Source organism: Tenrec ecaudatus, chromosome 16, assembly GCF_050624435.1.
Source record: "Tenrec ecaudatus isolate mTenEca1 chromosome 16, mTenEca1.hap1, whole genome shotgun sequence".
Lineage (NCBI taxonomy): Eukaryota > Metazoa > Chordata > Mammalia > Afrosoricida > Tenrecidae > Tenrec > Tenrec ecaudatus.
In genome coordinates, this window is record NC_134545.1 from 16006576 (window position 1) to 16034117 (window position 27542).

The following is a 27542-nucleotide window of genomic DNA, read 5'->3' on the forward strand; positions in this document are numbered from 1 at the left end:
CTCAGGGCGAACCCACAGAGCCAGATGGAACTGTGCTTTGGGTTCCCCAGAAGTGACTCTTTCCAGGAGTTAGAAAGCCTCATCTTTCTCCCCCTTATACAACTGGTAGTTTCAAACTGCTGACCTTTCAGTTAACAACTCAACCCTTAACCCAAGAAGCCACCGGGGCTCCTGCAAACATACTTAAACACTTAAAACATAAGCATTTTCTTACTATTTTTAGCCTGAATAGTTTCCATGTAGCAATGCATCATGAATATTCCTATCAGTATTCATCAACATGATTGGGAATTACATCCCAAGTGTCTGCATTACAAATATACCATAGGATTGGACATCTAGATGGATTATCTTTTTTTTTCTCTGATAAACATTCCCAGTCTATGCTTAAATTTCCTTGCTTACGGGTCCAGTTATTTCCTGAGGATAACTTCCACCAAGTTGAACTGCTGAGTCAAAGGGTGGGCACGTTTTTTTGGTTTGCTTTTTGCTTTTCCTGCGCTAGTTATTTTGTGACGTATACAAGTAATACAATAATCTCACCTCATTCCTCCCAGACCTGTCCCACTTTAGCAGCTCACATTAATAATCTGCAATATAGTCTTCACATTTTCCTCTGCACATGCAGTTTTGCTTTTACAGAAATGGGACGGTGTGAATATTTTATGGTGCATGTCAATCAGAGTTGAGTACTGATGGAACATGATACTTATAACTGCTATGCATGGGGACACTTATTAATTACAGAGGCACTGGAAGCCAAGCTTTGTGGCAAAGGGCTTTATATTCAGCATGTTTTGAGCACGTATTGAGTATTACCCAGGAAATATCAAGCACCTAGGAGGGGTAGGAAGGAGCCCTGATGGTCAAGTGGGTTAAGCATTGGGCTGCTACCTGCAAGCTGGGCGGTTCCAACCCACCAGCCTCTCTGCAGGAGAAAGATGAGGCTGTCTGCTTTTCATGAAGACTTGCAGCCTTGGAAACGCCCCCCTGGGCAAGGGGCTAGGAGTCCGAATGACTCCATGACATTTCCAAGGTCTGCATTGCCCGTTAACTACCAAGTGCTTACGAACAGGTGTGTGGCGCCTCTCCGGCCCCAGGCTTTTGCACGCATCGCATCTGAACGTGGAAGCAGGGAGCCCGCGTTCACGTCCTGCCCAGGGTGGGGGGACTCGCCTGAGCCAGGGGTGCACACCTGAGTGGGGTGGAGTGGGGAGGCGGGGCGGGGCTCATCTCCCTGGGCGCTCCCGAAAAGCAGGAGACGGAGAAGCGCGGGATGTCGGTCGGTCGCTGGGTCGTTCGGTCGCTGGGTTGGCAGCACGGCGTGCACCGCGAGCCTGGTGTGATACGGCCCAGAGGGGCGGGGGGCGCGCCGGGGCGGGCGGGGCCTGGCTGGAAGGCGGGGCCTGGCTGGAGGGCGGGGCCTGTATTGTCCGCTCCGCGGGGCATGCCGGGAGCCCCGCCCCCAACATGGCGTCTCACTGACAGTTGGCTGCCTAGAGGCAGAGGCGGATCCTGCTCCTCCGGGCGGCGGCGGTGGCGGCGGCGGTGACGGCGGGGCCGGGGTCTCCGAGGCCGGGGGGCGGGGGGATGGCGGCGCCGGGCGCCTAGGGCGGAGCTGCACGGGCGCGGCTGCGGGCGGGCGCGGCGGCCGCTGCGATGGACTGACTGGAGATCACGGCGGCTCCTGCGCGCGCGCGTCTCCCCGGGTGTCAGCGCCTCGCCGCCGGCCCCTCAGGCCGGGGCCATGGGCTCGTCGGCAGCCGCGGCGGCGGCGGCGGCGGCGGCGGCCGCGGACTCGGCGCAGTGGCTCTCGGTGAAGGAGGAGACCATCTTTCTGCACGACGGCCTGATCCGGGTCACCGACCTGGCCGAGCTGCCCAGCGAGATCCTCGGGGCCCCGGAGGCCGCCGACACCGACCTGGAGGTGAGCGAGCCGCCCGCGGCCCGAGCCATCTGGTGCGCGGGCGCCGGTCCCGCGGCGTGGCCTCGCCCGCCCGAGCCCCGCAGCCGGCCGCGGCAGGTGTGTGCGAGCGAGCGGGCGAGCGGGGCGAGCGGGGCGGCGGCCGCCGCTCTGCTGACCGCCGGGCTCGCCGATTCCTCCGGGCCTGGAGGAGCCCCGGGATTTCATTTGCGGCTCCATTTGGAGCGCGCCGACACCTGGCATTTCGCTCCACTCTCCCGGGGCCGGGCCTGCGTGCCCCGGGGAGCCGCCGCCGCTGGCACCCGGACCCCCCTCTCCTCCCTCCGCACGGGCGCCCACGACTCACTTCCAGGGCACACCCGGGTGGCTGAGCTTTGGAGACATTTGTCATGGGAACACGGTACCCCTCCTCCCCTTTGCTCTCCCAGTTCTATGTGGGTCTCCCCCACCCCCCCGCCCCTCCTCCCCAGCCCAAACCCCAGCGGGGGGGGGATGGTCGTGGTGGCGGCTGCCTGTTCGCCGTGGGCAATCCAGCAACTTCTCCGTGTTGTGGCCTTTGTCAGGGACCGCGGGCGGTGTGGACCCCGCGATGCCGGCGCGACGCCCCCCCATTCCCTCCACCTGCGGTCTGCGCTCAGGGTCACGGCCGTGTTAGGCCGCAGGGCCTTTTTGTGAGCCGGGGGCGGGGGGCGCGCGGAAGCCCACAGGCTGGGCCGTGGCAGGTGCAAAAGCTAATCTCAGTAATTATGCCGCGGGGCTTGGGTGCGGGAGGAAGCCCCGAGATGTTCGGTGGGGTGGGAAGTTTCCACCGACTTTGCCTGGGCTTCGGAAGGTGGGAATGTCGGCGGCCCGGTGGATGTTAACACTCCCCCCCCCCCACCTTCCTCTCCCCCCCCACGTTGTGGGATGACATTTTGATGGGTTAGTGGCCTGGGGTGTCAGGAAATTCGTATTGTGGCAAGGAGGGCTCTCCGGGGGTCGGGCCTGCCTTCACGGCTATAAACGGAGAGCAAGAGATCTTTTGTGTTTTGTGCTTTTGCACACACTTTGGGGTTCGGCACCAAGAACATTTAGCAAAACGGGGGGTAACGGGGGAGCGGGTGGTGGTAAAAGCCATTGCTCTGTGTTTCTGGGAATGGCAAGGATAGGGTGGCGTTGGCCCTGATTGGACGTCCTGGAGATGCGGAATTTAATGCTTACCTCTATTTTTGTGTCTGGCTTCTAAGATTGCTACAGCATTCCTATTGTGAACTCGTTAATTGCCTTAATTTTACAATCAGGCCATCAGGAAAAAAAGACAGAGAGAAGATACAAATTGGCAGGGAATGCCTAACATTGAATCATAGTTTCATTCTGCTTCATTTGGACCTGTTCTATAAAAAGCAACGTGTGCCGCCCTTATCTGCATGAAAACTCAAGAGGTCTTCTGCTGTGATGGGGAAATCTTCTGAGATAACTGGTTCTGGGGTGTGCGGGAGGTGGGAAAAGGATGCTCTTTGTTCCCCAAGTTCGTAGAACCCCAAACCACAGGCATAGAATGTATATGCACACTCTATACATATGATAAATATGTATACATATATATAGAGAAATTTAGATTTAGAAGTGGTTAGAAAATATCTGAGCTATTTAGTTGGCTTTCCTATAATATCTTGTCTAAATGTATTTGTCTAGTTTCATCAAAGAATGTTTATAAATGAAAGAATCCTTCTGGCCTGATAGGTGTTTTTTGTTTTGTTTCTTTTAATGTTTGGTCTAGTCTTTCAAAAACCAGTGTGCTTAGGGGTGATAAATATTGATGACTGATGGTATGAAGAATGTGGTTGTTTTTTCCCTCTAATTTTCTCATATTATACAGGCTATGTACTAATACCAAGAGAAATGGATAGATAAGAATGATTGTGTAAAAAAAAAAAGAATGATTATGTAGTTATTTCAGTTTGTGTGGGTGTATTCACATTTAATTATTGACTACCAGTGCTAATAATACTGATTCAGCGGTTCCTGTGTTTCAGGTATTATCTCATTAAATTCTCAAAATGACCTGGGCACTAGATAGTGTTACCTATTGCAATAGCTGCATATACTGTACCCATTGAACAGATGGGCAAGTAAAGTCCAGGGCAGATAGGTCGCATACTGAGTTAGAGACAAGTCTGGCAGCCAGATCTGACAGTCCAAAACGCATATGCTTCTAAACAATGCTTCATTGCTTCCGTGTATGTATGACATTCATAATTGTATTTTTAAATTTTTTATAACTGGATATAGATCGAGTAAAATATCTTTATTGTCCTCTCTGGTCATTGTGCTCTTTTTTTTTTCATATTTAAAGAAGATTAGCAATTCTTTCAGTTTTTCAAGGGCTCCCTTTGGAGATGTTGCCACCTTCAAAGTATGCTTCACACCCTCTTTTCTTCAGAGGCTATCTGGGTGGATACTGGCCATTTTTCAGTTTTCTTAGTCACAATAGAGTTCTTCAGCTAGTCTCAAACTTAGCTGACCAATTGATGACTGGCAACTGCTGACTCATAGTGCCCCTACTGGACAGAGCAGAACTGCTCCCGACGGTGTCTGAGACGGTCAATCTTTAAGGGAGCCAACAGCCTCATCTTTTCCCAGCGGAGCATAGGGCTCCTCTTTGCAGGAGAGCCTCAGAATTTTAGAGCAAGAAGAGACCGTGTTAGAAGTTATTTGAGACCCGAGAGACCGGTCATCATTGCTCAGTTATGGACAACAGAGGACTAGAGCCTGGCATTTCCTGCCTTTAAATGCCAGTGTCCTTTCACTTCTAAGTGCCGCTCAAAGTTAAATGACAAACTGAAAAAGAGTCTTGAGAGATGGATCAACATTGCCCTCTCACTCGATGCTGACTCATAGCGACTCTATGAGTAGTTCAGTTTCCGAGACTGGACCTGGTAATGCAAGTAGAAATCCCTGTGTTCCTCCCTCAGAGCCGCTGGTGGATTTGAACTGCTCACCTTTCAGATAGCAGCCCAATGCGTCACCACTATCTCACCAGGGCTGTTTTGAACATTGCCTTAGCTTTTTATTTTCTTTTTAAAATAATTTTATTGAGGGCTCGTACAACTCTTATCACAATCCATACATCCATCCATTGTGTCAAGCACATTTGTACATTTGTTGCCATCATCATACTCAAAACATTTTCTTTCTACTTGAGCCATTGGTATCAGCTCATTTTCCCCCTCCCTCCCTTCCTTAGCTTTTTAATTTAAGCATGAGCAGTGCGTTTTGTTTTGCTTCCGAGACTGTAATTGTTTTTAATTAATTGATTTATTTTTATAAACTATTATATTGGGGACTTTTACAGCTCTTATAACAATCCATATATCAATTGTATCAAGCACATTTGTACATATGTTGCCATCATTTTCAAAACATGTTTTTTCTACTTGAGCCTTTGGTATCAGCTCTTCTTTTTATCCCCTCCCTCCCTTCCTCTTTCCCTCCCCCACCCTCCCATTCTCATGAACCTTTGATAAGTTATAAAAATTATTATTTTTATATCTTACACCATCTGCTGTCTCCCTTCACCCACATTTCTCCCTTCACCCACATTTATCCCCCTGGTGGTGGGTGTTATACATCGATCATTGTGATCAGTTCCCCCTTTTTCTCCTCATCTTTCCCCTCTCCTCATGGTATCGCTACTCCCATTACTGCTCCTGAGGGGTTTATCTGTCCTGGATTCCCTGTGTTGGGCTGCTAACCTTACAGTCAGCAGTTTGAACTCATCAGCTGCTCCATGGGACAAAGATGAGGCTCTCTGCGCCTGTAAAACTTTCCAGCCTCAAACTCACAGAGAGAGTGCTTCTCTGCCCACAGGTTGCTATGCGTCAGAATAGACTCAATGACAGTGGGTTTTTTTTTGGCATATGTATTAAAAGATATCACATATATGTTTTATTTATTAGCCAACAAATTCAACAAGTATTTGTGGAATTCAGAGAGGTGCTGAGTTACTGTTGTGTCATGGGTGTTGGGGATCTAGCAGTGGATCAAATAAATCCTTACCTTTTACTTTAGTGGGAGAATATAGGTAATAAGGAAATAACCAAATATAGAATAGGACATATATAAGTGCTATAGGGAACATTGGCATGCGGGGCGGGGCTAAGAGAATAAGTGGGAGAAAGCTCTGATTGAGGCAGGATGAGCAGGCAAAGAAGGCCCAGGGGGGCAGTTGAGCAGAGACTGAGGGAATTGGGGAGCTGTACCATATGGCTGCTGGAGGGAGCATTCCAGAGTGTCCCTTAGCAGAGCAGCCTCAACTCCCTCTGCTGGATGTGGAGTGTGTGCTGCCCTGGTGGAGCCTCGAGGCTCCAGCCTGTGGCTCCTGTGCGTGAACCAAAGATGCAGAGCGACCTTCTCTTGGCCTTGACAATGACTCCCTTTATATATTTACATTTATGGTGCTGGCAGAAAGAGAAAGCATGTAAGAGATTTGTTTTTCAGGGTTAAGATAAATATAAGTTCAAGAGCAATATAAAAATGTGGTACCTTCCTTATGGAAGGTCCAAAAGATTTCTGCTAATAAATAATCATCTTATTACAGTGTAAAAACTCCGGATGGGCACAGGCATCATCAAATGGATGTTGACAAGAGAACCTCTTTGGCCCAGGGCCATAGCTGGCCAAAACAGTGCTTCCCCTGTAGTTCAAATTGATCGTGAATGATGGTATTTTAATCGCTATTTGTCATTGTGTTGATTTACAAAGAACACACACACATACGTTATACGACTTAATTTGTGATTGGCCCAAACTGGAAACCGTCCAGATGTCCATCAACAGGGTAAAGGATAAATAAACTTTGATACAAAATGCAATGGAATACTGAAAACATACAAAAAAAACCCAGACTCCCTGACGGCAAGTTGACCCTGAGTCTCACTGACCCTGTAAGATAAAGTAGAACTGCCCATCTTGTTTCCTCAGCTGAAATCCTTATGGAAGTCCACGGCCACACCCTTCTCCCGCAGAGAGGAGGCTGGTGGATTTGAACCTTTGATCTTTTAGTTAGCATTCCAGAGCTTACCCATGGCTCAAAAAAGGGGGTGAGCTGTTGATACAGTATGGATTTAGGCTGAATGAAAGAAGCCAGCCATGTGGGAGTCTAGACTCTGAGTCCATTTACTTGAAATTCTAACAGATGCAAATAAATCTGTAATGATAGACAACTCTTCAGTGGGTTGCCTGGGGACAGGCTTGGGCAAGTAGCATAGATTGGGAAGGATTGGAGGGAAGGATTACAGAGGGTAGAGGGAGCAGGAGGAGTGGTGGCGGCGGCGATGGATCTGTTCTCTTGATTGTGGTGATGACCACATCACAGCCGTATATATAATATAGTTACATATACATATATACAAACGAATCCAAGTCTACAGTGTAACTGAGTGAGGCTACTATATGCCAGTTACCTGCAGCTGAAGAAGAAACCAAAATAGGGGCAATTCATGCAGTGCGAGAATATTTTACTAATAAGCTCTAGGGCAGCCTTGGAGATGCCTAGGAATTTTTGTCATGTGGGAGCAGGAACGTTTGGGATCGCAGGGGATGAACTGCAGGAGTCAGCCTTTGAAGATGTGCCCTACACTCAGGGACGTCTTTTTTTTTTTCAGGGACATCTTTGAGATATTTAGATTTATCCCAATTGGTTCTCCTGTTTATCCTCGGGGCAAAGTGTTTCTGTGCTTTCATAGAACTCTGCTATTTAGAACCTTCTCTTTGCCACCAGCCTAGATTCGGAATCCTGAAGGAATGACTAAGCAAACCGCCCTCTTCACCAGGAGACTTCATTACCATGTGGGACACTGCGTTGCCAGTCACTGCCCCTGCGTGTGAGTTCGGGAAGGTGACCCAAGAGCTCTCAGGCTTGATTGGCTAAGTGAGAAAGTTAGGGAAAGACCCTCGAGGACTTTAGGAGCCTGCATTGTCTGGATGCTAACATCAGGTTTGAAGAGGCAGATTGGAATCCTAATTCTACTTCATACTAAGGTGTGCTGGTGGGCTCCCAACCCCAGGTCAGCAGTTCGAACCCTCCTTCCCCTCCCCCGCCACTCTGTGGGAGAAAGCTGGGGCTGTCTGCTCCCATCAAGATTGGCAGCCTCGGAAACTCCAAGTGGCAGTTGTACTCTGTCCTCGCCACTCCAGTCGATGTGAGCTGAGTCAGAATTGTGTGACCCCTTACTAGCTAGGTGACCTTGCACAAATTCCAGACCTTTCAAGCAAGCGCTCTGGTTTCTTCTTGCTCTGCAACTTGGTCGTTGTCACCACCCTCGGCCACAACTGTGTCCACAGTGTTAGCATATTGCCTGCTTACGAATGTGCCAGGCCCTGTGCTCAGCACTTTCTACCCATTATCTCCTTTAAGTCTCTCCAAGACCTCACGGGCTTGGTCCTGTCATCATTTCACAGTCCTATTTCACAAATGGGACAAATGAGACACTGAGGTTGGATCATTGGTGACTGCTGAGGCTGAAGGAGCTCTGCGTGACTCCAGCCCAGGGCTCATGCACTTGAGTCATTGAGGTAGACTCCTCGTCATCTAAGAGAGGTGGCCAAGAACAGGGTGGGTGATCATTCAGTAAGCACCTGCCTGCCAGGGACCTTCCCTGCATGGTCTGATCCAAGGCAAGTGCTCAGTAATTGGGCACCATTGTTATCTTGGATTCTCAAGCTTATTTAAAGGGGGGAGGTGATTATGTGTTTTAAGGATAGGGACTCGCTTTAAAAGTTGTTAGAAAGTCTCTTTATGTACACAAAAGCAAAAGTAGCCCATCAACTGAAACATTGTTTTTCTCTAGTTTGTAGCAAGGGAGTCCTCTTCTTTTAATTGCCTTTCTTCTTGGCTTGCTTGCGGGAGGCACCAGGCTGATGAGATGTTCTTAGTTAGGCCGCATTTGTTTTCCTCTCATCAAATGCCTAAAGTCTTACTGAATAAATCAGTCACGTGTGCTTGTCTGCCTTCTTTGGCTTCCATATTGCCCGTCACTGTGTACCACCTGTTGGCGGGGCTCTGTGGTAGTTTGTCATGCACCTGTTCCTTCCTGATCAGAAGGTCCCTGTGGTGCTCATTTTGGAAGGAACTCAGGCTCCGGAAAGTGTCCCTTTCTCCTCGCTGCTCTCCTTCTTCCCGTCTTACATTGCCACCGTGTTTGTGGGCTGGCATACACGAAGTGGCAGCCAGGTGTAAATGACAGCAGGTGATCAGCCGCGGGGCAAACACATCCTTGTTTCAAAAGGAGAGAAGACCGTGGATGTTGGGTGACCAGTAGTTTGCTCTTGCACTTTTAAAATATAGTTTATTTCTACAGCCATTGGTGTTTTCAAACTATGAGCACGAGTACATTCTTATTTTTTTAAAATGGAAAGAATGGGTAAATCGGAAGTCCTTTTTGACTACCGTCCCTAATCCTGTCTTCATCCAGCTGATGCCCCCCAAGGTGAAACCAATGATTTGAAATTTTTTGTTTTGTTTTTTCCTCAAGATTAAGAAACAAGACATATGCATGTGTAGGTATTTGTGAGGACAAATTTAAATTGTCTGTTTTTTTTCTTTTTTACATAAAATGTCATTCTTTACATATCATCCTGCAGTTTGTGTTTTTAAACTCAATGGTATAATTTACATATATAAAAAAGCAAAACCAGTGCCCGGCTATCAAAAGGTATAGTGTCTGGGGTCTTAAAGGCTTGAAGTCAAACAAACGGCCACCTAGCAGGGAAGCAAATAAGCCCATATGGAAGAAGCACACCAGCCTGTGTGATCAACAGGCAACAGGTATGAAAAGATCCCAAACTATCAACAACATCAATGCGAAAGAGGGGGGTTGGAGTGGAGACCCAAAGCCCATCGGTAGCTAATTGGATATCCCCCACAGAAGTGGTATAAGGAAGAGATGATTCAACCAAGGTGCAGTATAGCACCGACGAATCACACCACATTCCTCTGATTCCTGAAGGCTTCCTCCCTGCCACTACCATGACCCAGTTCTACCTTACAAATCTGGCTAGACCGGAGAACACACATTGGTACAGATAAGAGCTCTCCACACATGGAACTCAGGAAAGGTAAACCCTTCAGGAACAATAATGGGAGTATCAATATCATGAGGGTAGAGGAATGGTCAGGGAAGGGGAAGGGTGAGAAGGGGAACCTATTACAAGATTGGATATGTGGTGCTCCCCCCCCCCCCAGGGGACGAATAGCAGAAATGTGGGTGAAGGGAGACAATGGATAGTGTAAGATATGAAATAACAATAACAATATATAATTGATCAAGGATACACAGGGTGGGGGAAGGAAGGGAAAAAAGAGGAGCTTATACCAAGGGCTTAAGTAGAAAATGTTTTGGAAATGATGGAAACTTATGTACAAATATGCTCGATACAATTGATGTATGGAATGTTACAAGAGCTGTAAGAGCCCCAATAAAATGATTTTTGAAAAATAAATACATTTTTTTAAAAAACAAAGTCAAGCCTATTGTGGTCAACGTGGTCAATTATTGTGACCAAATAGGACAGAGTAGAATGTGCAAGGCTTCCAGGACAGCTTTACAGAAGCAGTCTGTCACATCCTTCTCCTAAGGAGAGAGAGTGGGTCCGAACCACAGACTCTTCATTTAGCAGTTGAATACTTAACCGCTGTGCCACCAGGCTGCCTTCTATTAGGTAGAGACCTCATACAGTCTGAGTGCATCCCAACAGGTAATTTATCCATTTTCCTCTTGGTGGCTGTATGAGCTTGCTGCTGGTGCTATAAGAATTATTACAAATTCAGTGGCTTAAAATGTCAAAAATGTATCCTTTCATTGTCCCAGAGTTCAGAACACAAAATCAGTTCCAAAGTATTAGCAGGGCTGGTTCCTTTTGAGGCTCTAGGGCAGTATTTCACAAAGTAGAGGATCTTGTCCCCTGGGGCTACTGGAATGATTCAAGGGGACTATCAAAGCAGCTACCTACACTTTATCCTGCATTATAGGCTACCGGTTGAAAGTTTTTAATTGCCGGAGGTGGGGGGGGCACTGAATCTTCCCCCCTCCCCCTTGAAAAGGGAGCAGTAGGCCATATAAATTTAGGACCCCAAAGAGACTTGGTTTCCTTGCCTTTTTCAGCGTCTAGTGGCCGCCTGTCTGCCTTGGCTCCTGGCTGCTGCTTTTAAAGCTGATTGCTCCGGTCCCTGTTTGTCTCAGCACATCCTGTTTCCTGCTCACTCTGCCACCACTGCACCCCTCTGACAAGGACATTTGAGGTCCAGATTGTGCAGGATCCTTCACTCAGGGGTGTTGGCATTGGGACCCAGGTAGATTGGGAGAGGGTGATTCAGCTTCCCACAGGGAGTGTCCCGCCTTCCCTGTCAGAGACAGCCCTGTTGCGTGTCCCATGCTCGCCTCTGTGCACACGTAGTTCCTGGGCCATGGGTGACCATTTGAAATGTGACCCGTCCCTCTCCAAAGGACTGTACCTGTTCATTGCCCTTGAGCCACATTATCGGACAGGACTCCCCCCTCGTCCCCATACAGCAGCCGTCTCAGAGTGCACGGCTTGGTGCCCACTTAGCATGTGCTTAAAGCTATGACTTCCCTTAAAAGATGAGTCCAGTGGGTGTGTCATTGGGAACCGGCACTGCACACTGCACCACAGTCTGCCACAAGAGGCCCCAGGTTTCTGTTCATGCCGCGTGGCTCCAATTTCATTTCAGAACCCTCCCTAACCCTCCCTCAGAGCTGGATCTTCCTCCGGCTCCTGCCATCAACTCATTTTGGTCCCTAATCCAGTTAACACAGACCATGTCCATATAGAGGCAGGAGAGCCGTGACTCCTTGTTCGGAGATGGTCTGGGGCAGCTGCCAGCGCGCCGCTGAGCCAGCTCCATGGCGGGGGAGTGGGTGTGGGGTGGGGAGATGGGTTGGCTCCTGACGCATGGGCAGAGTGCACAGCCTTTTCAGCGAATTCCTGGGCTCACACGCCCTCACCATCTCTGCCTGCTCCACCTGACTGAACCACAGTGAAAATGGACTTGCATTTGAGGGTCTCCAGAAGCTTTGCATTGTAAAGAAGGGATCCGTGGACGTTGTGGAGAATACAGAAACACCACAGAGTGCAAAAAAGAAAACAAACACTCCGCGATGACACCATTGTCCGTTTGAGCTCACGGGGACGCCACGCGGCAGAGTAGTAGACCTGCTCAGGGAGCAGTGGTTCGCAACCTTCCTATGGCCGCCACACTTTCTTCCTTTCTTTTTTAACAAGAAAATAGGTCTTTATTGTAACATTCTGACAGATAGAGATGTTACTTGCTGTGTATGCTTCCATTTGGAGGAAGGTGAACTTCCTGCCATCCAGGCAATCCTACTCAGAGCACCTGTAGGGCAGGGTAGAACAACTCCATAGGGTTTCTGAGACTCTTAAGTCTTTTATTTTTTAATCATTTTATTGGTGACTCTCACAGCTCTTTATATATATATAAACTATTATATATGATTTATATATTATATTGTATAAATATATAAATATAAATATACATTACATATATAAACTGTATAACTATTTTATTTTTTCTTTCTTTATTCTTTTTAAATCCTTTTTTTAGGGGCTCATACAACTCTCATCACAATCCATACATACATCAACTGTGTAAGGCACATTTGCACATTCATTGCCCTCATCATTCTCAAAACATCTTTTTTCTACCCAAGCCCCTGGCATCAGCTCCTCACTTTTTCTCCTCCCTCCCTCCCCACTCCCTCTCCCCCCTCCCCCATGAACCCTTGACAATTTACAAACTATTATTTTGTCTGACGTCTTCCCCTCACCCACCCCTCCGCTGTCCGTCCCCCAGGGAGGAGGCCATATGTAGATCCTTATAATCGGTTCCCCATTTCCATCCCACCCTCCCTCCACACTGCCAGGGCTGCCAGCCTTTCATACAGTTCCTCAAGTGGTGGTGACCGCTCCCCCCAACCATAAAATTATTTCTGTTGCTACTTCATCGCTATCATTTAGCTACTCTTATGAATCGGGTGACCCTGTGAAAGGGTTGTTCGACCCACAAATGGGCCGCAACCCAAGGTTGGGACCTGCTGCCCTAGGGTTTTCTGAACTCTGACCCTCACCAGAGGGCAGAGCCACTGGATGGTTTGAACCACCAGACTTTCGGTTTGCTTCTGAGCACTTGACCACTGCCCCACGATGTCTCTGTGTTCAGAAATCAATCACCCTTTTGCCGAAATCCTTCTTCTTTCTTTCTTCCACTCATATTGTTACCTGGGAAATCCTTTTCATTCTCTGGCAGCCGGAGTGGAGCTCAAGGAGGTGAGGCTTGTATGCCCGCAGTGGAGCATGCTTAACCCACCTCGTTCTCCTGTCCCTCTGAGCATCAGTCCCTCTACTTCCTGCCTCCTTACTGGACAACGCCACAGAGCTGAGACTGCCGGCCCCAGCCCGGAGCCATGTGCTTTGCATCACTTGCTCTATACACCCCGTATTTGGCCCAGGGCTGCAAGGATCTGGGATTGGGGAGGTATTCAAAACCATCAGCAAGGAAGAGTGGGCAAAAGGAGAACTACTCTCTCATAAAACAAGCAAACCTGATGGTAGGCTCAACTGATGTGTATATGCTCCGACGGTCAGTTCAAATGGGTGTGGATCAGCACATACCTGTGCGGTGATTGTCCTGTTGGACATTTCTGCTGCCTTGTCTCATCTACTATTTTGAAGGAAATGAGTTTCATGTGTGGAGCGTTACTTGCGTGATACAGTTTGATCCATTCCAAATGTGTGGTGATTATGAAAATGTCTTTCTGTAACTTGTTACCATTGACAGTTACATAATTTAAAGAGATTTTTAATAGCGCTGTACAGTTTCTCTTCCAGTAATACTATTATTTGTATGAGGCGCTGGGCTTATCAAGTAGTATTAGGCACAATTGTGGAATGATTAGTGCTTCATGATTGGACACTTTGTAAGGAACACATTTGAATCCTGAGTGTTTCTACCCAAACCTGCCGTCGACTGAATTACTAGGTCATTGCACAGTGTGTCATAATTTTAGATGAACGTTGAGGAGAAGTGTAATTTTATGTAAATGATTTTATGTAAATTGTAGGTTTAGTAAATGCTAATAACTATAGATGCATCATTCAAGTAGTAGATGCATACCAACAAAATACAAACTATGCGCTTTTACTTATTTATCTTCACAATTGTATTGTGAATTGAGTCAGGGTTTACAAAGCAGGTCAGTTTTCCACTTCCCCGTCCATACCCCTTTTGTTTCACCTCCTTCATTCCAGCCCGCTCAAGGTAACGAGGTAATGTAACTAAACCCAGTTCCCCTCTGGGTCCTGTGTCCAGGTCTCGTCCCTTTTTGGCCCTTCGAGATGGCTTACTGCCCTTTGTCTCGAGTGTTGGGTCCCCCTAAGGCATGTACACTTCCCTAGTGTGATTGTTCTTCTTACAGACCCTTATTTGTTTTTTTTAATCATTTTATGGGTTTTTAAATAATTTAAAAAATCATTTTATTGCAATACAACTCTTATCACAATCTATACACACATCCCACATCCATTGTGTCAAGCACATTTGTACATTCGTTGTCCTCATCCTTCTTAAAACATTTGCTCTCCACTTAAGCCCCTGGCATCAGCTCCTCATTTTCCCCCCTCCCTCTCCGCTCCCCCCTCCTTCATGAACCCTTGATAAGTTATAAATTATTATTGTTTTGTCATGTCTTACACTGTCCGACGTCTCCCTTCACCCACTTTTTTGTTGTCCGTCCCCCAGAGAGGAGGTTATCTGTAGATCCTTTATAATCGGTTCCCCCTTTCCACCCCACCCTCCCTCTACCCAATTTTATCGTCACTCACAGCACTGGTTCTGAAGGGCTCATCTGTCCTGGATTCCCTGTGTTTCCAGTTCCTGTCTGTACCAGTGTAAAACCTAGCCAGATTTGTAAGGTAGAATTGGGATCATGATAGTGGCGGGGAGGATGCATTAAAGAGCTAGAGGAAAGTTTTATGTTTCATTGTTGCTACACTGCATGCTGACTGGCTCTTCTCCGCCCTGTGACCCAAGGGGATGTCCAGTTGCCTACAGATGGGCTTTGGGTCTCCATTCTGCATTCCACCTCATTCACAATAATATGATTTTTTGTTCTGATGATGCCTGATGCCTGATCCCTTCCACACCTCGTGTTCACACAAGCTGGTGTGTTTCTTCCATGTGGGCTTTGTTGCTTCTGAGCTAGATGGCCACTTGTTTATCTTCAAACCTTTAAGGCCCCAGACACTCTATCTTTTGATAGCCGGCCACTATCAGCTTTCTTCACCACATTTGCTCATGTACACATTTGCCTTCAGTGATCATATTGTGAAAGGTGCAGACCCTTATTTGACTAGATATTGTGCCATCAGGGTGAGTTCATTTCCAGATGTAAGGGTGACTAAGGCTCGGAGTCTTGGGGGTTCCACCAGTCTCTATACAGTTAGTAAATCTGGTCATTTTCTATGATTTTAAGTTTTGTTTTAATTTTTTATAATATTTATTTATTTTGAGTTTTGTTCCATATTTTCCTTCCACTCTATCCAGAGCCTTATGCCTGGTAGTGGTAACTGGGCACCACTTAGTTCCTCTGGTATCAGGGCTATGGATATTAATGTTTTTGTGGTCTGTACCCCATTGGACAAATTATTTCTACACATCCTCTATTCAAATATGTTTTGTTGTATTGGCCTCTCCTTGACACAAATCATGTCACTGTTCATGTGAGGACATCTCCCCAATCAAGGGCGTCGATTTGCCCCACTCGGCTTTCCTCCCAGCAGGGAGAGACTAGAGATGATCCCTTAGCTACCAGCTTGTCTGTGTCATAGATGGACCTTTTCAGTGCTGGTTAGCTAAGGGTAAGCCCCAAAAAGAGTATTGTTACCGCACTGCATGTATCTTTATGAAAATAATCAAACGGACGCTATTGTTTCTTGACATAGCCTTCTCTAGGCATGTCTATTCCTGCAGGTGGTATTTCCATCTCTCTAGCACTTCCCTGAAGAATCCTGTGTTCTTTGATGGGGTTTCTTCTCTCCCCTTGTCTGAGGAAGCATGTTGGCCAACTGAAGCTCAGTGAATACAAATCCATTCATCCGCTCGGTCTTCCCCAGCCAGTAAGGAGCCATCGTAAACAGTGGCCTTCAGCTGAAGAGATGCTGTCCCAGGAGCAACTTTACTTTAACAATTCTGAAATGCATTTGCTTTCATTTTCTTCACAAATACAATTATACTCTTGTGGTTTCCCTTAGTTTCAAAATGTTGTTCCATAGGTGTATTGATAGGTTTCTGAGTTTTACTTAAATGCTTCAGACCTGCGGCATTCCAATCAGTAACCACAAGCAAATATGTTTATCGAGCACTTGAAGTGTGGCCACTCAGCATTGAAAGGGCCTGAAAGTATAAAACAGACACCAGAGTTTGAAGGTGTGGTATGAAAAAAAGGAATGTGAAATATCTCAGTAGTCGTTTTATTGAGAAGATACCGAGAATGACCATGCTTTAATATAATGTGTCAAATGAAAGGTGTTATCCAAATCACATTTCACCTGTTTCTTTTGACTTTTTAAAGAAGTGTCTACTTGGGAATGTAAAATTACACAGGGGTCTCACCATCTTTTCATTGGACACGCTGCTTTAGGGAGAGCGAGGCAAACTACGGCCCTCGTGGCCGAAGCTGGCCGCTGCCTTTTTGTAACTTGGGTTTTATTGGCACACACCCAACCAGCCCATTAGTTTACATATTGCTAGTGCTGTTTTTACGCTCCAACACAGTTAAGCAGGTGGAACCCCCTCTGAGGAGGACACCAAGGTCCACGGGCATAATGTCGCCCACCAAGATAAAGTGCGCCATCCTCCGTGGGTTAGTAGTCACCGGGATCTGTAAAGCTTGTGAGTGGCCATGACGTTACAGCGCTGTGGTCCACAGGAAAGAAGGGCGAATGGAACCAATGTGTCTGGCAGACAGATGGACCCCGTAAAGGCTCAGTTTCCACAAAGTCTGAGACCAGAGCTAGGTGGTGCCTGGCTGTCTACTAACACTCTGATAAGGAAGGGATCATTTTAGAAGGTCCTGGATAGAGTGGGAGAGAAAGAGGAGGGGGAAATTCAAAATTCACCCTGTCCTCGGTTCTTTGAGACAATTGAAGGAGCCCAGGTGGCACGGCGAGTTCCCCATTGGGCTGCCGACTGCAAGGTTGGCAGCTCAGATCCACCCACAGGAGAGCGATGAGGGCTAGCTGTTCTAAAGATTCATGGTCCCGCAGCCCTACTGACGGTCAGATTGACAGTCTCCGGAGCCCTCTGTCCTATGGGGCTGATATGAGTCAGAATCAACTCTGTGGCTTGGGTTTTGGTTAAGACACAAGGTAGAGGACGTCTTATTTTAGAAAATTACATTTCCAAGGTCACATAATTAGTGTTAGGCTTAGGACTGGAGTTCATTTTCTTCTGACTAATTTTCTGCTCTATGTCTTCATCAAGTAGCACTTCACCTTGCTGAACTTTGACTCTTGAGATAGTAGCTAAATAGCAGCTATTTTAAGTAAGAATTACATAGCCCGGTGTACACAACCTGCCAGAAAACCAAATCAAACTCGGGTCCATTTAGTCAGTGGCCCTATAAGGCAGACTTGAACCGTGGCGCTGCCCCTTAGAGTTTCCAAGGCTGGAAATCCTGAGAGGAGCAGAGCCTCGTCTTTCTCCTTGGAGTGGCTGTGACATTGTCGTCAGCAGCATAGCACGAGACCTATACTCTGCCGTCACTGGGGCTCCTTTATGTCTGCCAGAGGCCCATGGTTGTTTGTTTTGTTTTTTAATGAATCTGACATGGATTTAATATCTATGATATAATAAAAACTTCTACAGATCAACATTACACCAAACAACACAATTTATCATTGGGCAGATAACTTGAATAGCCGTTTCTCCAAAGAATCCGTGCAAATACCAATACAAATAGGAGGAGATGCTCAGTGTCGTCAGTCATTAGGGAAATGCAAATCAAAAGCACGCCAATTAAGTGATTATTACCAGTAAAACAGGAAATAGCAAGTGCTGGCGCAGATGTGGAGAAATTGAAGCTGTCCTCTTTTGCTGGTCTCATTTGTTCCCTGCCATCAAGTCGATGCTGACTCATAGCAACCCTAGAGGGCAGGGCAGAACTGCCCCTGTGAGTTTCCAAGACCGAAGCTCTTAATAGGAGTAGAAAGTCCTGTCTTCCTCCCGAGGCGCCAACTTAGGTTTGGTCCATTGGTGTATGAACATCTCTTCATCATGAAGCTGCCAAATCAAAAGTGAATGATAGAAAAATTCAGAAACAGATACTGGTGATTGTAACACAATGTCACGAAATGATCAATGTAAAAAATGTGAACCTTTAAAATCTTACATGTATATACTGAAATACCCACTGCTGGGAAGTCAATTCCAACGCATAGCAACCCAATAGGATACGCCAGAACTGCTCCTAAGAGAGTTTGCTAGATGCAGATCTTTACAGTTGCAGACTCCCTGGGCTGTCTCCTGCAGAGGCTGGAGGTGTAGTGGACTATGGGCTGCTACCGATAAGGTCAGCAGCTCGAAACCACCAGCCACTCCACAGGAGACCATGGGGCTTCCCACTTTCATAAGGGGTGCAAGCAGTTCCACTCTGCTCTCCAGGGAGGACCAGGTTTTTACATAAATAAGACAATTCTGCTAAAGGTGTACCCTTCTCTCTAGCATGTTACTTTCATAAGAGTGTTGTGGCATGCGTTATATCTGTGAGCATGTTATTTACATGGGTGCATTATTTATAGGGGGAGAAATAGCGTAATCTCCCCAAACCCAGTCATATTACCCTCCAGCGCAAACTTGTAGTGACTTCCCACTTCGTGCAAACGGCAGGCATGAACCCTAAGTCTGGCTCGTCTCTCTTCCCCTCCCTCCCCTCCCCTCCCCTCCCCTCCCCAACAGGAGCTCCACCTCTCACCAGCTCAGCATGTCCATTCTTGGCTTCTGAGGTTCCATTGCTCCAAGGAGCCCAACCTCGATTTCTTGAGTAGAAGGCTCTTCATCAGATGGCTGCATACCAAGATCTACTGCCACTCCTCTGTGATCACACAAGCAGCCACCCTCTCTCCCCAAGAAACCAACCACAGTTACTGCCACTGAGTCCATTTAACTTACAGCGACCCTAGAGGACAGAGTCCAACTGCCACTGTGGGTTTCCAAGGTTCTATAACTCGATTGGTAACGAAAGCCCCATTTTTCTATTTTTCTCCCAAGGAGAGACTGGTGGTTGAATCACCAACCTGTCCTTAGCAGCCCAGCGTACTACACCACTAGGCAGACTCAAAAAACTCAAACCTACTGCCATCGTGTCAATTCCGACTCCTAGTGACCCGATAGGATAGGGAAGAACTGCCCCTATGTGTTTCCAAGACGAACTTTTTATGGGTGTAGAAAGCCTTGTCTTTCGCCCTCTAAGTGGTGATTTCGAACCACAGACCTTGCAGTTAGCAGCTCAACATATAACCCATGAGTTTTTTATTGCATACTGAGTCTTCCTTTCTAGGCGACATGTTTTTGAGAGCAGCCACCACATACTGTACATCACTGAATACCTCTTACTTCAGGGGGAGGCCAAAAATTGCATGTTGAGTGGGCTGAATGTAAGAAAGAACACAGAGAACCAGTGAAAGGATGTGATTGAACTCATATCGTGACTTGAAGACATAGGTGACTGTGATGGCCCGGGGTGAAGGAGGACGAGTTTTTGCTTAGGTTATGTTAGTGGTTTATGATGGTCTTGGTGGAGTAATTTGGAAAATGATATCAATAATGGATGTACCACATGCAGAGTACAATCACTGGCACTGCAGTATACATGTAGAAGTTGTTGAATCGGGGAATGTTTTGTTGTGTATATTTTTGCCATAGTTAACATATAACTACACACACACACACACACACACAAAGACACAGGTCGGGGGGGGGTGGGGAATCAGTTAATGGAGAATAAGAGATGCCTGCATTGAATAAGGAAGACCAAAAAAGAATCGGCGCATTTGATTTATGGTGCTAGAGAAGAATATTGAAAGTATCATCGACTGCCAAAAGAACAAACAAATCTGTCATGAAAGAAATACAGCCAGAATGCTCCTTAGAGGCAAGGATGGCGGGACTTTGTGCATGTTGTCAGGAGAGACCCGTCCCTGGAGACGGACATCGTGCATATCTTTGTGAGAGTGAAGGGCGGAGAAGGAAAGGAGGGCCCTCAATAAGATGTGTTGAGATGTGTTGACTCAGTTGCTGCCTAGATGGGCCCTGAGTTAGTTTATTGTACCAACCTGACCGATAAACACACCTGGGGTTCATTGAAGGGCGGCGGGATAAATGACTCAGTGAGCCTCGCCTTTCTAGTTCTCGGGTCTCTTGCTTTGTGATGGTCGCACCATGATGCAGCTGCCTTAGCCAGTTCCCTGCTTCAGCTGGCAAGGCTCACTTCCTGCAAGACATCCCCAAGGAGAAGCCACATGGACCTACCCCGATGCAGCCCTGGGTACTGGAGCACCCGTGTGGCGACCCTTGCCAGCACTGAGATGTTTACACGTTCACTGACGCGGCTTTCCTCCTGCAGTCGGCATCATAGTGTATTTTTGTGAGATGGAGGACTTTGTGGACTGGTGTTGGACATATGGGTTAATGTTGGACTTGTGGGCTTGGACAGCACTGGGTTGGGGTGTTTTCTTGATATGCACTTAACCTTTACATAAAACTCTCCCTTATCCATGAGTTTCTGTGGTTTGTTTCTCTGAAGTACCCAGACTCACACAGGCTCAAACAGCAAAACCATTGTGAGGATGGCTCAGGACCAGGCAGGCTTCCTTCCATTGTAAATAGGGTCCCTCTGACTGGGAACTGACACAATTGCACCTGACAACAACAGCATGGTCATTTTTGATGACCGAAGGTCACCTGTGTGTGAGCCTGCAGGAATTTGAATTGCGCTAACATTTTGCATTTGAGGTCAGGCAGAACACATCACAACAGCTGAATAATTAGTGCTGGTATGCGGATACACAATAGTTGAGGTTAGCTGTCATCCAGTGGGTGCCTGACTCCTGTGCACCACAGGGGGCACTCTTGTGCCCATAGGGTTTTCATGGGTTGATTGTTCAGAACTGGATTACTAGGCCTTTCTTCCTAATCTGGGATGAAGAATTTTGACTTGGTATAGCCCTTTTGGTTCATTTTGCTTGTTAGCTTAGAGCCTATAGAGTTTTGCATAAAGAACAAGGAACTCCTGGAACAGCTAGATAGATGGACTTAATTATCTCTCATTCTTGCTGAAATAAAGGCTAGCATCCTATACAGTTGGCTTTTTTGTTGTTATTGTTTTTAACATTCTACCGTTTTTAATGTGTTTGAATGAACTGTTGCTCGATCTAGTTGCTCTATAATTAGGTAGTGATCATGCACACTGTTCTGTTTAGTCTGAACCTTTCTGGGCAGATATTTTATCAGTGAATGCATCATGTGTCGATTTGTATCTTCTACACCGAACTGTCACAAAAGTTGCATGCTAGTGTTAGCATAATCTAGTTACTGATTAGCATACTTTGGCTATTAATTATGAGTTGCTTAAAACATTATAGCATGTTTAAAACTTTGAAAAATTAAACTGTTAAAAGTTTTAGAAAATATAGGTGTGCAGAAGAGTAAAGTACGAGGGAGGGGAAAAAAGAGGACCTGATGCAAAGGGCTTAATTGGAGAGCAAATGCTTTGAAAATGATTAGGGCCAAGAATGTACAGATGTGCTTTATACAATTGATGTATGTATATGTGTGGATTGTGATGAGTTGTATGAGCCCCTAATAAAATGTTTAAAAAAACAGAGTAAAGGGAAAAAATTCAGGACAGATAACCCCTCAGGAATAGTGGTGGGAGTAGCGATATCATGAGAGGAGGGGGATGTTGGGACTGTGGGAGGGGAAGAAAGGGGGAACTTATCACAAAGTTGAATATCCCCCAAAGGGGATGAATAACAGAAATGTGGGTGAAGGAGACAACGGGAAGTGTAGGATATGGAATAACAATAACAATATATAATTTTTTTAACAATATAATTGATCAAGGATTCACAAAGGTGCGAGAGCAGGGGAGAGGGGGGAAAAGAGGAGCTGATATCAAGGGCTCAAGTAGAAAATATTTTGGAAACGATGATGGCAACATATGTTCACATATGCTTGATACAATTGTTGTATGCAATGTTAGAAGAGCTGTAAAAGTCCCCAATAAAACGATTTATTTATTTATTTATATTTATTTATTTTTTAATAAAATGATTTTAAAAGTTAAAAACAAAGTTCACTCATATCCCAGAACATGGAGTTATGCTTATTTCATGTTTTTTTCAGGCATTTTTCTGGGTATGTGCAGTTACACATTGGCACATGTTTTCAGGAATCTGGGTCTGTATTTACATATTTATATCTTTTTATCACTGACCTTTCTTTTTCTATTTCTCCAAACTTTTTTTGTGTTCTTGAAGTATTATAATACTTGCATAAGGACGAAATCCTGCGTGACATTTCATTATATGATTATGCAATGATTTACCCAGTTCTCTGTTGTTGGGTCAAATCAAGCCAAACCCACTCCCATCAAGGTGCTTCGGAGTCCTAAAAACCGAGACAGCGTTTCCGAGAGTGTCCGTCTTTACCAGAGCAGGTAGCCCTTGATTTCTCCAGAGGAGTAGTTTGTGAATTTGAACCGCCAACAGTTTAGCAGTCGAACGCATCCCATGACACCACCAGCATACATTGTTGAGACTATTGAAAAATTGGGGAAATCATTTTCATAAATAGTGGCATTCTCTAAATATGCTACAACACACATCGGTAACCATCCCAAGTTAATTCCCCGTTAGTCAGAATGAGCCGTTTCTGAGCTCTTCTGTCACGACAAGTCGATAGGATTGTCTGGGTGTCCATTTGACGTGGGTCATTAAGTTCACATTTCTGGATGTGTTCCACCATACATGGATTATATGTGAGGGCTGTTGTAGTCGAATGTTTCTACTGTAGCTACATGAGGTGCTTTGTGTAATTAAAATTTTTAGGATTCTCTGATAGCTTCTTAAAACCAAATACTAATTTAGCTTAGCCAAAAAAAAGAAGAAAAAAAAAGCTTGCTCTTTTAAGAACTTTCTAGATGGGATCAAATTGACACTCGCATGTCCAGAGATAGAGCCCTTAGGAAGCCAGGAATTTATGTAAGTGAGGAACAGTGCAGGTGATGAGAGAACAGATCCACAGTCGGAAGAATGTGATCAGGGTTCCTGAGATGTACACGAAGAAACTCGAAGCAATGTATGTTTTGCTGTGTCCATTGCTAAAAACAATTTAGGAACACAAATTAGGAAGCAATACATGGTTCAAAACTCAGAAAGTTCAAAAGGGAACAGAAGAGGTAGTCTGCGCTACAGCCTCCCCTCCCCCTCCCCCTCCCTTCCTCCTAAAAAGCACCCAGTGTTGAGAGCTGCTGCCCAGGGCCTCCCTCTCTGGAGCATTCATCGTCTGCAGCCAGATGCAGCCGCAGACTCTTCACTGGCCTGGCCTCTTCCTGTCTTCCTGTCCCCCTTCTGTCAGCCCACCACAGCCAGTCACTTGTGTCTGCTGGTGTTGGTCATTATAGGCCAGGCTGGCAGGTCAGGAGGCTCCGTCCCTATGGATCATTGCCCTGATCATTGCTCTCCTCTCTGGACAAAGCTAAGTCCCACAAGGCAACCACCCATATGTGTAGGAGAGGCAGTATCTTCAAGAGTATGAAAACGTGAAATACTTAGAAATGTAGCATATTTGAAAACAAAACAAAGGAAGAATAAAATTACCAAGGGAGCCTTTAGGTCTGTTAGCAGATACATCGGAAACCTTTGTAACAATTGAAGCAGTGAATCTTTTCAAAGAACTGTACACAGCTAGAATCAGGAGGCAGTTCCAGTGACCATACAGATAGCTACCTAAAGGACTGAGTTCATCAAAACTGTATCATTTCTACGTAATTGGGGCAATTAACTTAACCTAGAAGAGTTCTCCCCAATTCTGATCTTAGAGATGCACCTCCTCTTTTTCCAAGTAGTTCAGTTTGGTGCCAAAATATTCCCCTTCCTGTTTCTGGAGTTAAGCCCACACTTAAGCTATCTCTTCCTGCGGACGAGTGTCTGAGCATGTACAAAATGCTATGCTGTCTGGCTCTGTCCTGTCCGGTTGTTGTTGAATGCCTCCTAATATGTGGGGCCATAGAGAATACTGTGCCCTCTGGGATTTGAAGGCTGTTGTATTGAGTCGGTGACACATGCCCTGGAGCTGGAGAGAGGCAGGAGCTTTCCAGGACCCTGTGGACACTTGGGAGGGGGCTGCTGAGCCTAGTGGCTAATCTCTTAGGTTTGGCCACGGACCCGTTGTAGCTCAGCTTTGCCACCTGTCAGAGGAGCTGGTTCTCGGTTCATAATGGAGACATGAGGTTCCGTGAGAACACTAAATGAGATACCTGGGGGAAACACCCAGAATGGCGACTGGCGTATGGCATAAGAACACACTTAAGGGGGAAACGCGTTGGTGTTAAGACACCCATCATTTCCTAAGTATTGGGTCCTTCAGTTTTTGTGTGTTCCCCTCTTGGACAAGGGAAGAGAAGAGCATCATGCCAACTTCCACATCAGTCAGCATTTGGAAGCACAGAGTTGTAATATTGTTTGGGTGCAATTTCAAGTCCTTTATAATTAGGGTCTTTTTCTAGTCAGTGACCTAGTGAGACTCTTTGGAATCGGAGTAACCTTGTCTTGATTTTTAAAAATCAAGTTAAGTTGCATCTGTGCTGAAGTGTGGCACAATAAATGTAGACTGTCAAAGGCTGTTGGCATGTGGTGGTGTTACAGGTTTGAGACACATTTTTTTCATTCCACTCCGTATCATGACATGGTCCCTCCCTGTGAGGATAAGAACTGGTCACTGCTCAACAACCTCAAGAGGTGGCACATGATTAAGACTGTCTGATAGCGACGGAACTTTTGGTATCGATCGAAGGAAGAAGTTCACGCTCTGTTGAAGAGCTTAGCAAGTTAAAGGCTCCAGAAAAGGACAGAGCACCCATGGAAATGTATCATCCAACTGCTGCAGCGCTTGAAGCACTCACTAGTCTATGCCAAGACAAAAGGTGTGTGTTTATTCCAAAGAGAGGCGAACGAACAGAGTGCAAAAATGATCAGACGATGCCATTAGCATCGCATGCAGGTACAGTTTTATTAAACATAATTCAAAGAATGCAGCAGTATCGACAGGGAGCTGACAGCAGTGCAAGCCACCTTCAGGAAAGCGTGTGGAACGAGAGATAGTGTGACCGACTCAAATCATCTTGGCTGGAAGTAGAAAATGCCACAAAGATGCTTTCTTGACTGCACAAAGGCATGTGACCATGTCGATCTCAATAAATTATGGATAATGTGGCAGAGAATGGACATTCCAGGACCCTTTGTGCTCACGTGGCACGTATGCACAGAATATGAGGCTGTTATTTGAACAGAGCAAGGGGTGACTGCTTGGTTTAACATCAGAAAAGGTGCCAGCCAGGATTGTATCCTTTCACCCAGCTTACTCACTCTGCATTGCTGAACAAATCATCTGAGATGCTGACCTGGGAAGAATGTGGTGTTGGGGTTGGAGGAACACAGTACCCAGATGTCACAGTCTTGCTTGTTGAAAGCCAGGAGGGCATTGATTGATGAAGAGCAAAGCCTGCAGCCCTCAGTATGACTACAACTCAACATAGAGCAAACAAAAATCCTCACCACGGAACCAGTGGACACATCCTGATACACAGAGAAAAGATTGAAGTTGTTAAGGATTTCACCTTGCTTGGATCCAGAGTCAATACTCAGCAAAGTAGCAGTCAGGAAATCAAATGACGCTTTGCATTGGGCAAATCTACTGCACAAGACCTCAGAGATGTTACTTTGAGGCCTTAGGTGGCCCTGATCCAAGCCATGGATTTTCTTTTCTTTTTAAAAAAATCATTTTATTGGGGGCTCATACAACTCTTATCACAATCCATACACATATCAGTTGTGTAAAGCACATTTGTACATTCGTTGCCCTCATCATTCTTAAAACATTTGCTTTCCACACAAGCCCCTGGCATCAACTCCTAATTTTTCCCCCTCCTTCCCCCCTCCCCTCTCCCTCATGAACCCTTGATAATTTATAAATCATTATTATTTTGTCATATCTTTCCATGTCTGATATCTCCCTTCACCCACTTTTATGTTGTCCGTCCCCCAGGGAGGAGGTTATATGCTGATCCTGTAATCGGTTCCCCCTTTCCACCCCACCTTCCCTCCACCCTCCTACTCTTCACACTGGTCCTGAAGGAATCATCTGTCCAGGATTCCCTGTGTTTCCAGTTCCTATCTGTACCAGTGTACATTCTCTGGTCTAGCCAGATTTGTAAGGTAGAATTAGGATTATGATAGTGGGGTGGGGGAGGAAGCATTTAGGAACTAGAGGAAAGTTGTATGTTTCATCATTGCTACACTGCACCCTGTCTGGCTCTTCTCTTCCTCGTGACCCTTCTGTTAGAGGATGTCCAGTTGCCTACAGATAGACTTTAGGTCCCCACTCTGCACTCCCCTCATTCACAATGATATGATTTTTTTCGTTCTTTGATGCCTGATACCTGGTCCCTTTAACACCTCATGATCACACAGGCTGGTGTACTTTTTCCATGTGGGTTTTGTTGCAGCTTATGCACCTGCTTTGTCTTCAGTGATCATATTAGGAAGGTGAGCATCATCCAAGTCATGTATTTTCAGTAGTTTCATATGTGGAGAAAGCTTGACAATGGATAAGAAAAACTTCAGGAGAATGGTGCTGGCAAGGAATATTTGAAAGTACCATGGACTGCCAGTACAGACAAATCTACCTTTGAAGAAGAACAGTCAGAACGCTCCTTAGAACCAAGTAAGGATGTTGAGACATTGTCTCATGTATGGGAGGGCCCAGTCCTTGAAGGAGGACATGATGCTTGGTAAGGAAGGGAGAGAGGGTCAGTGAAAAATAAAACCCTCTTTGAGATGCATTGACACAGTGGCTGCGACAATGGGCTCAAGCAACTCACCTCAGATGTCATCACTTAAAATTCTAGTTATAATCTGAGAATTCCTCAGACACAAGATATCTTTGGCTTACCAAATTTTATTTTGGCAAATTGAAAATTTCATTTGAATGTTAAGAAGTCTGTGGGTACATAGCAAATGTGGTGAAGAAAGCTGATGGAGCCTGGCTATCAGAAGATAGCATCTGGGGTCTTAAAGGCTTGAAAATAAGCAAATGGCCATCTAGCTGAGAAGCATCAAAGCTCACATGGAAGAAGCACACCAGCCTGTGTGATCATGAGGTGTTGATAGGATCAGTTATCAGGCATCAAAGACCCAGAACAAAAATATCATATCATTGTGAATGAGGGTGAATACAGAGTGGAGACTCAAAGCCCATCTGTAGGCA

The 27542-nt window shown here is 46.1% G+C and overlaps 1 protein-coding gene across 5 annotated transcripts in view; it reads left to right on the forward strand.

The window, feature by feature from the left end:
• The first annotated feature begins 1626 nt into the window (after positions 1 to 1626).
• The window catches only part of HECTD4 (HECT domain E3 ubiquitin protein ligase 4), a 181802-nt gene continuing 155886 nt past the window's right edge, over positions 1627 to 27542 (forward strand). For 3 of the 5 annotated variants that reach the window (XM_075534534.1, XM_075534535.1, XM_075534536.1), the window contains exon 1: positions 1627 to 1927. In XM_075534534.1, the coding sequence (XP_075390649.1) occupies positions 1748 to 1927 (180 nt within the window). In that variant the 5' untranslated portion in view covers positions 1627 to 1747. The remainder of the gene's footprint in view (positions 1928 to 27542) is intronic. The other 2 variants (XM_075534537.1, XM_075534538.1) reach the window with 1 other exon arrangement.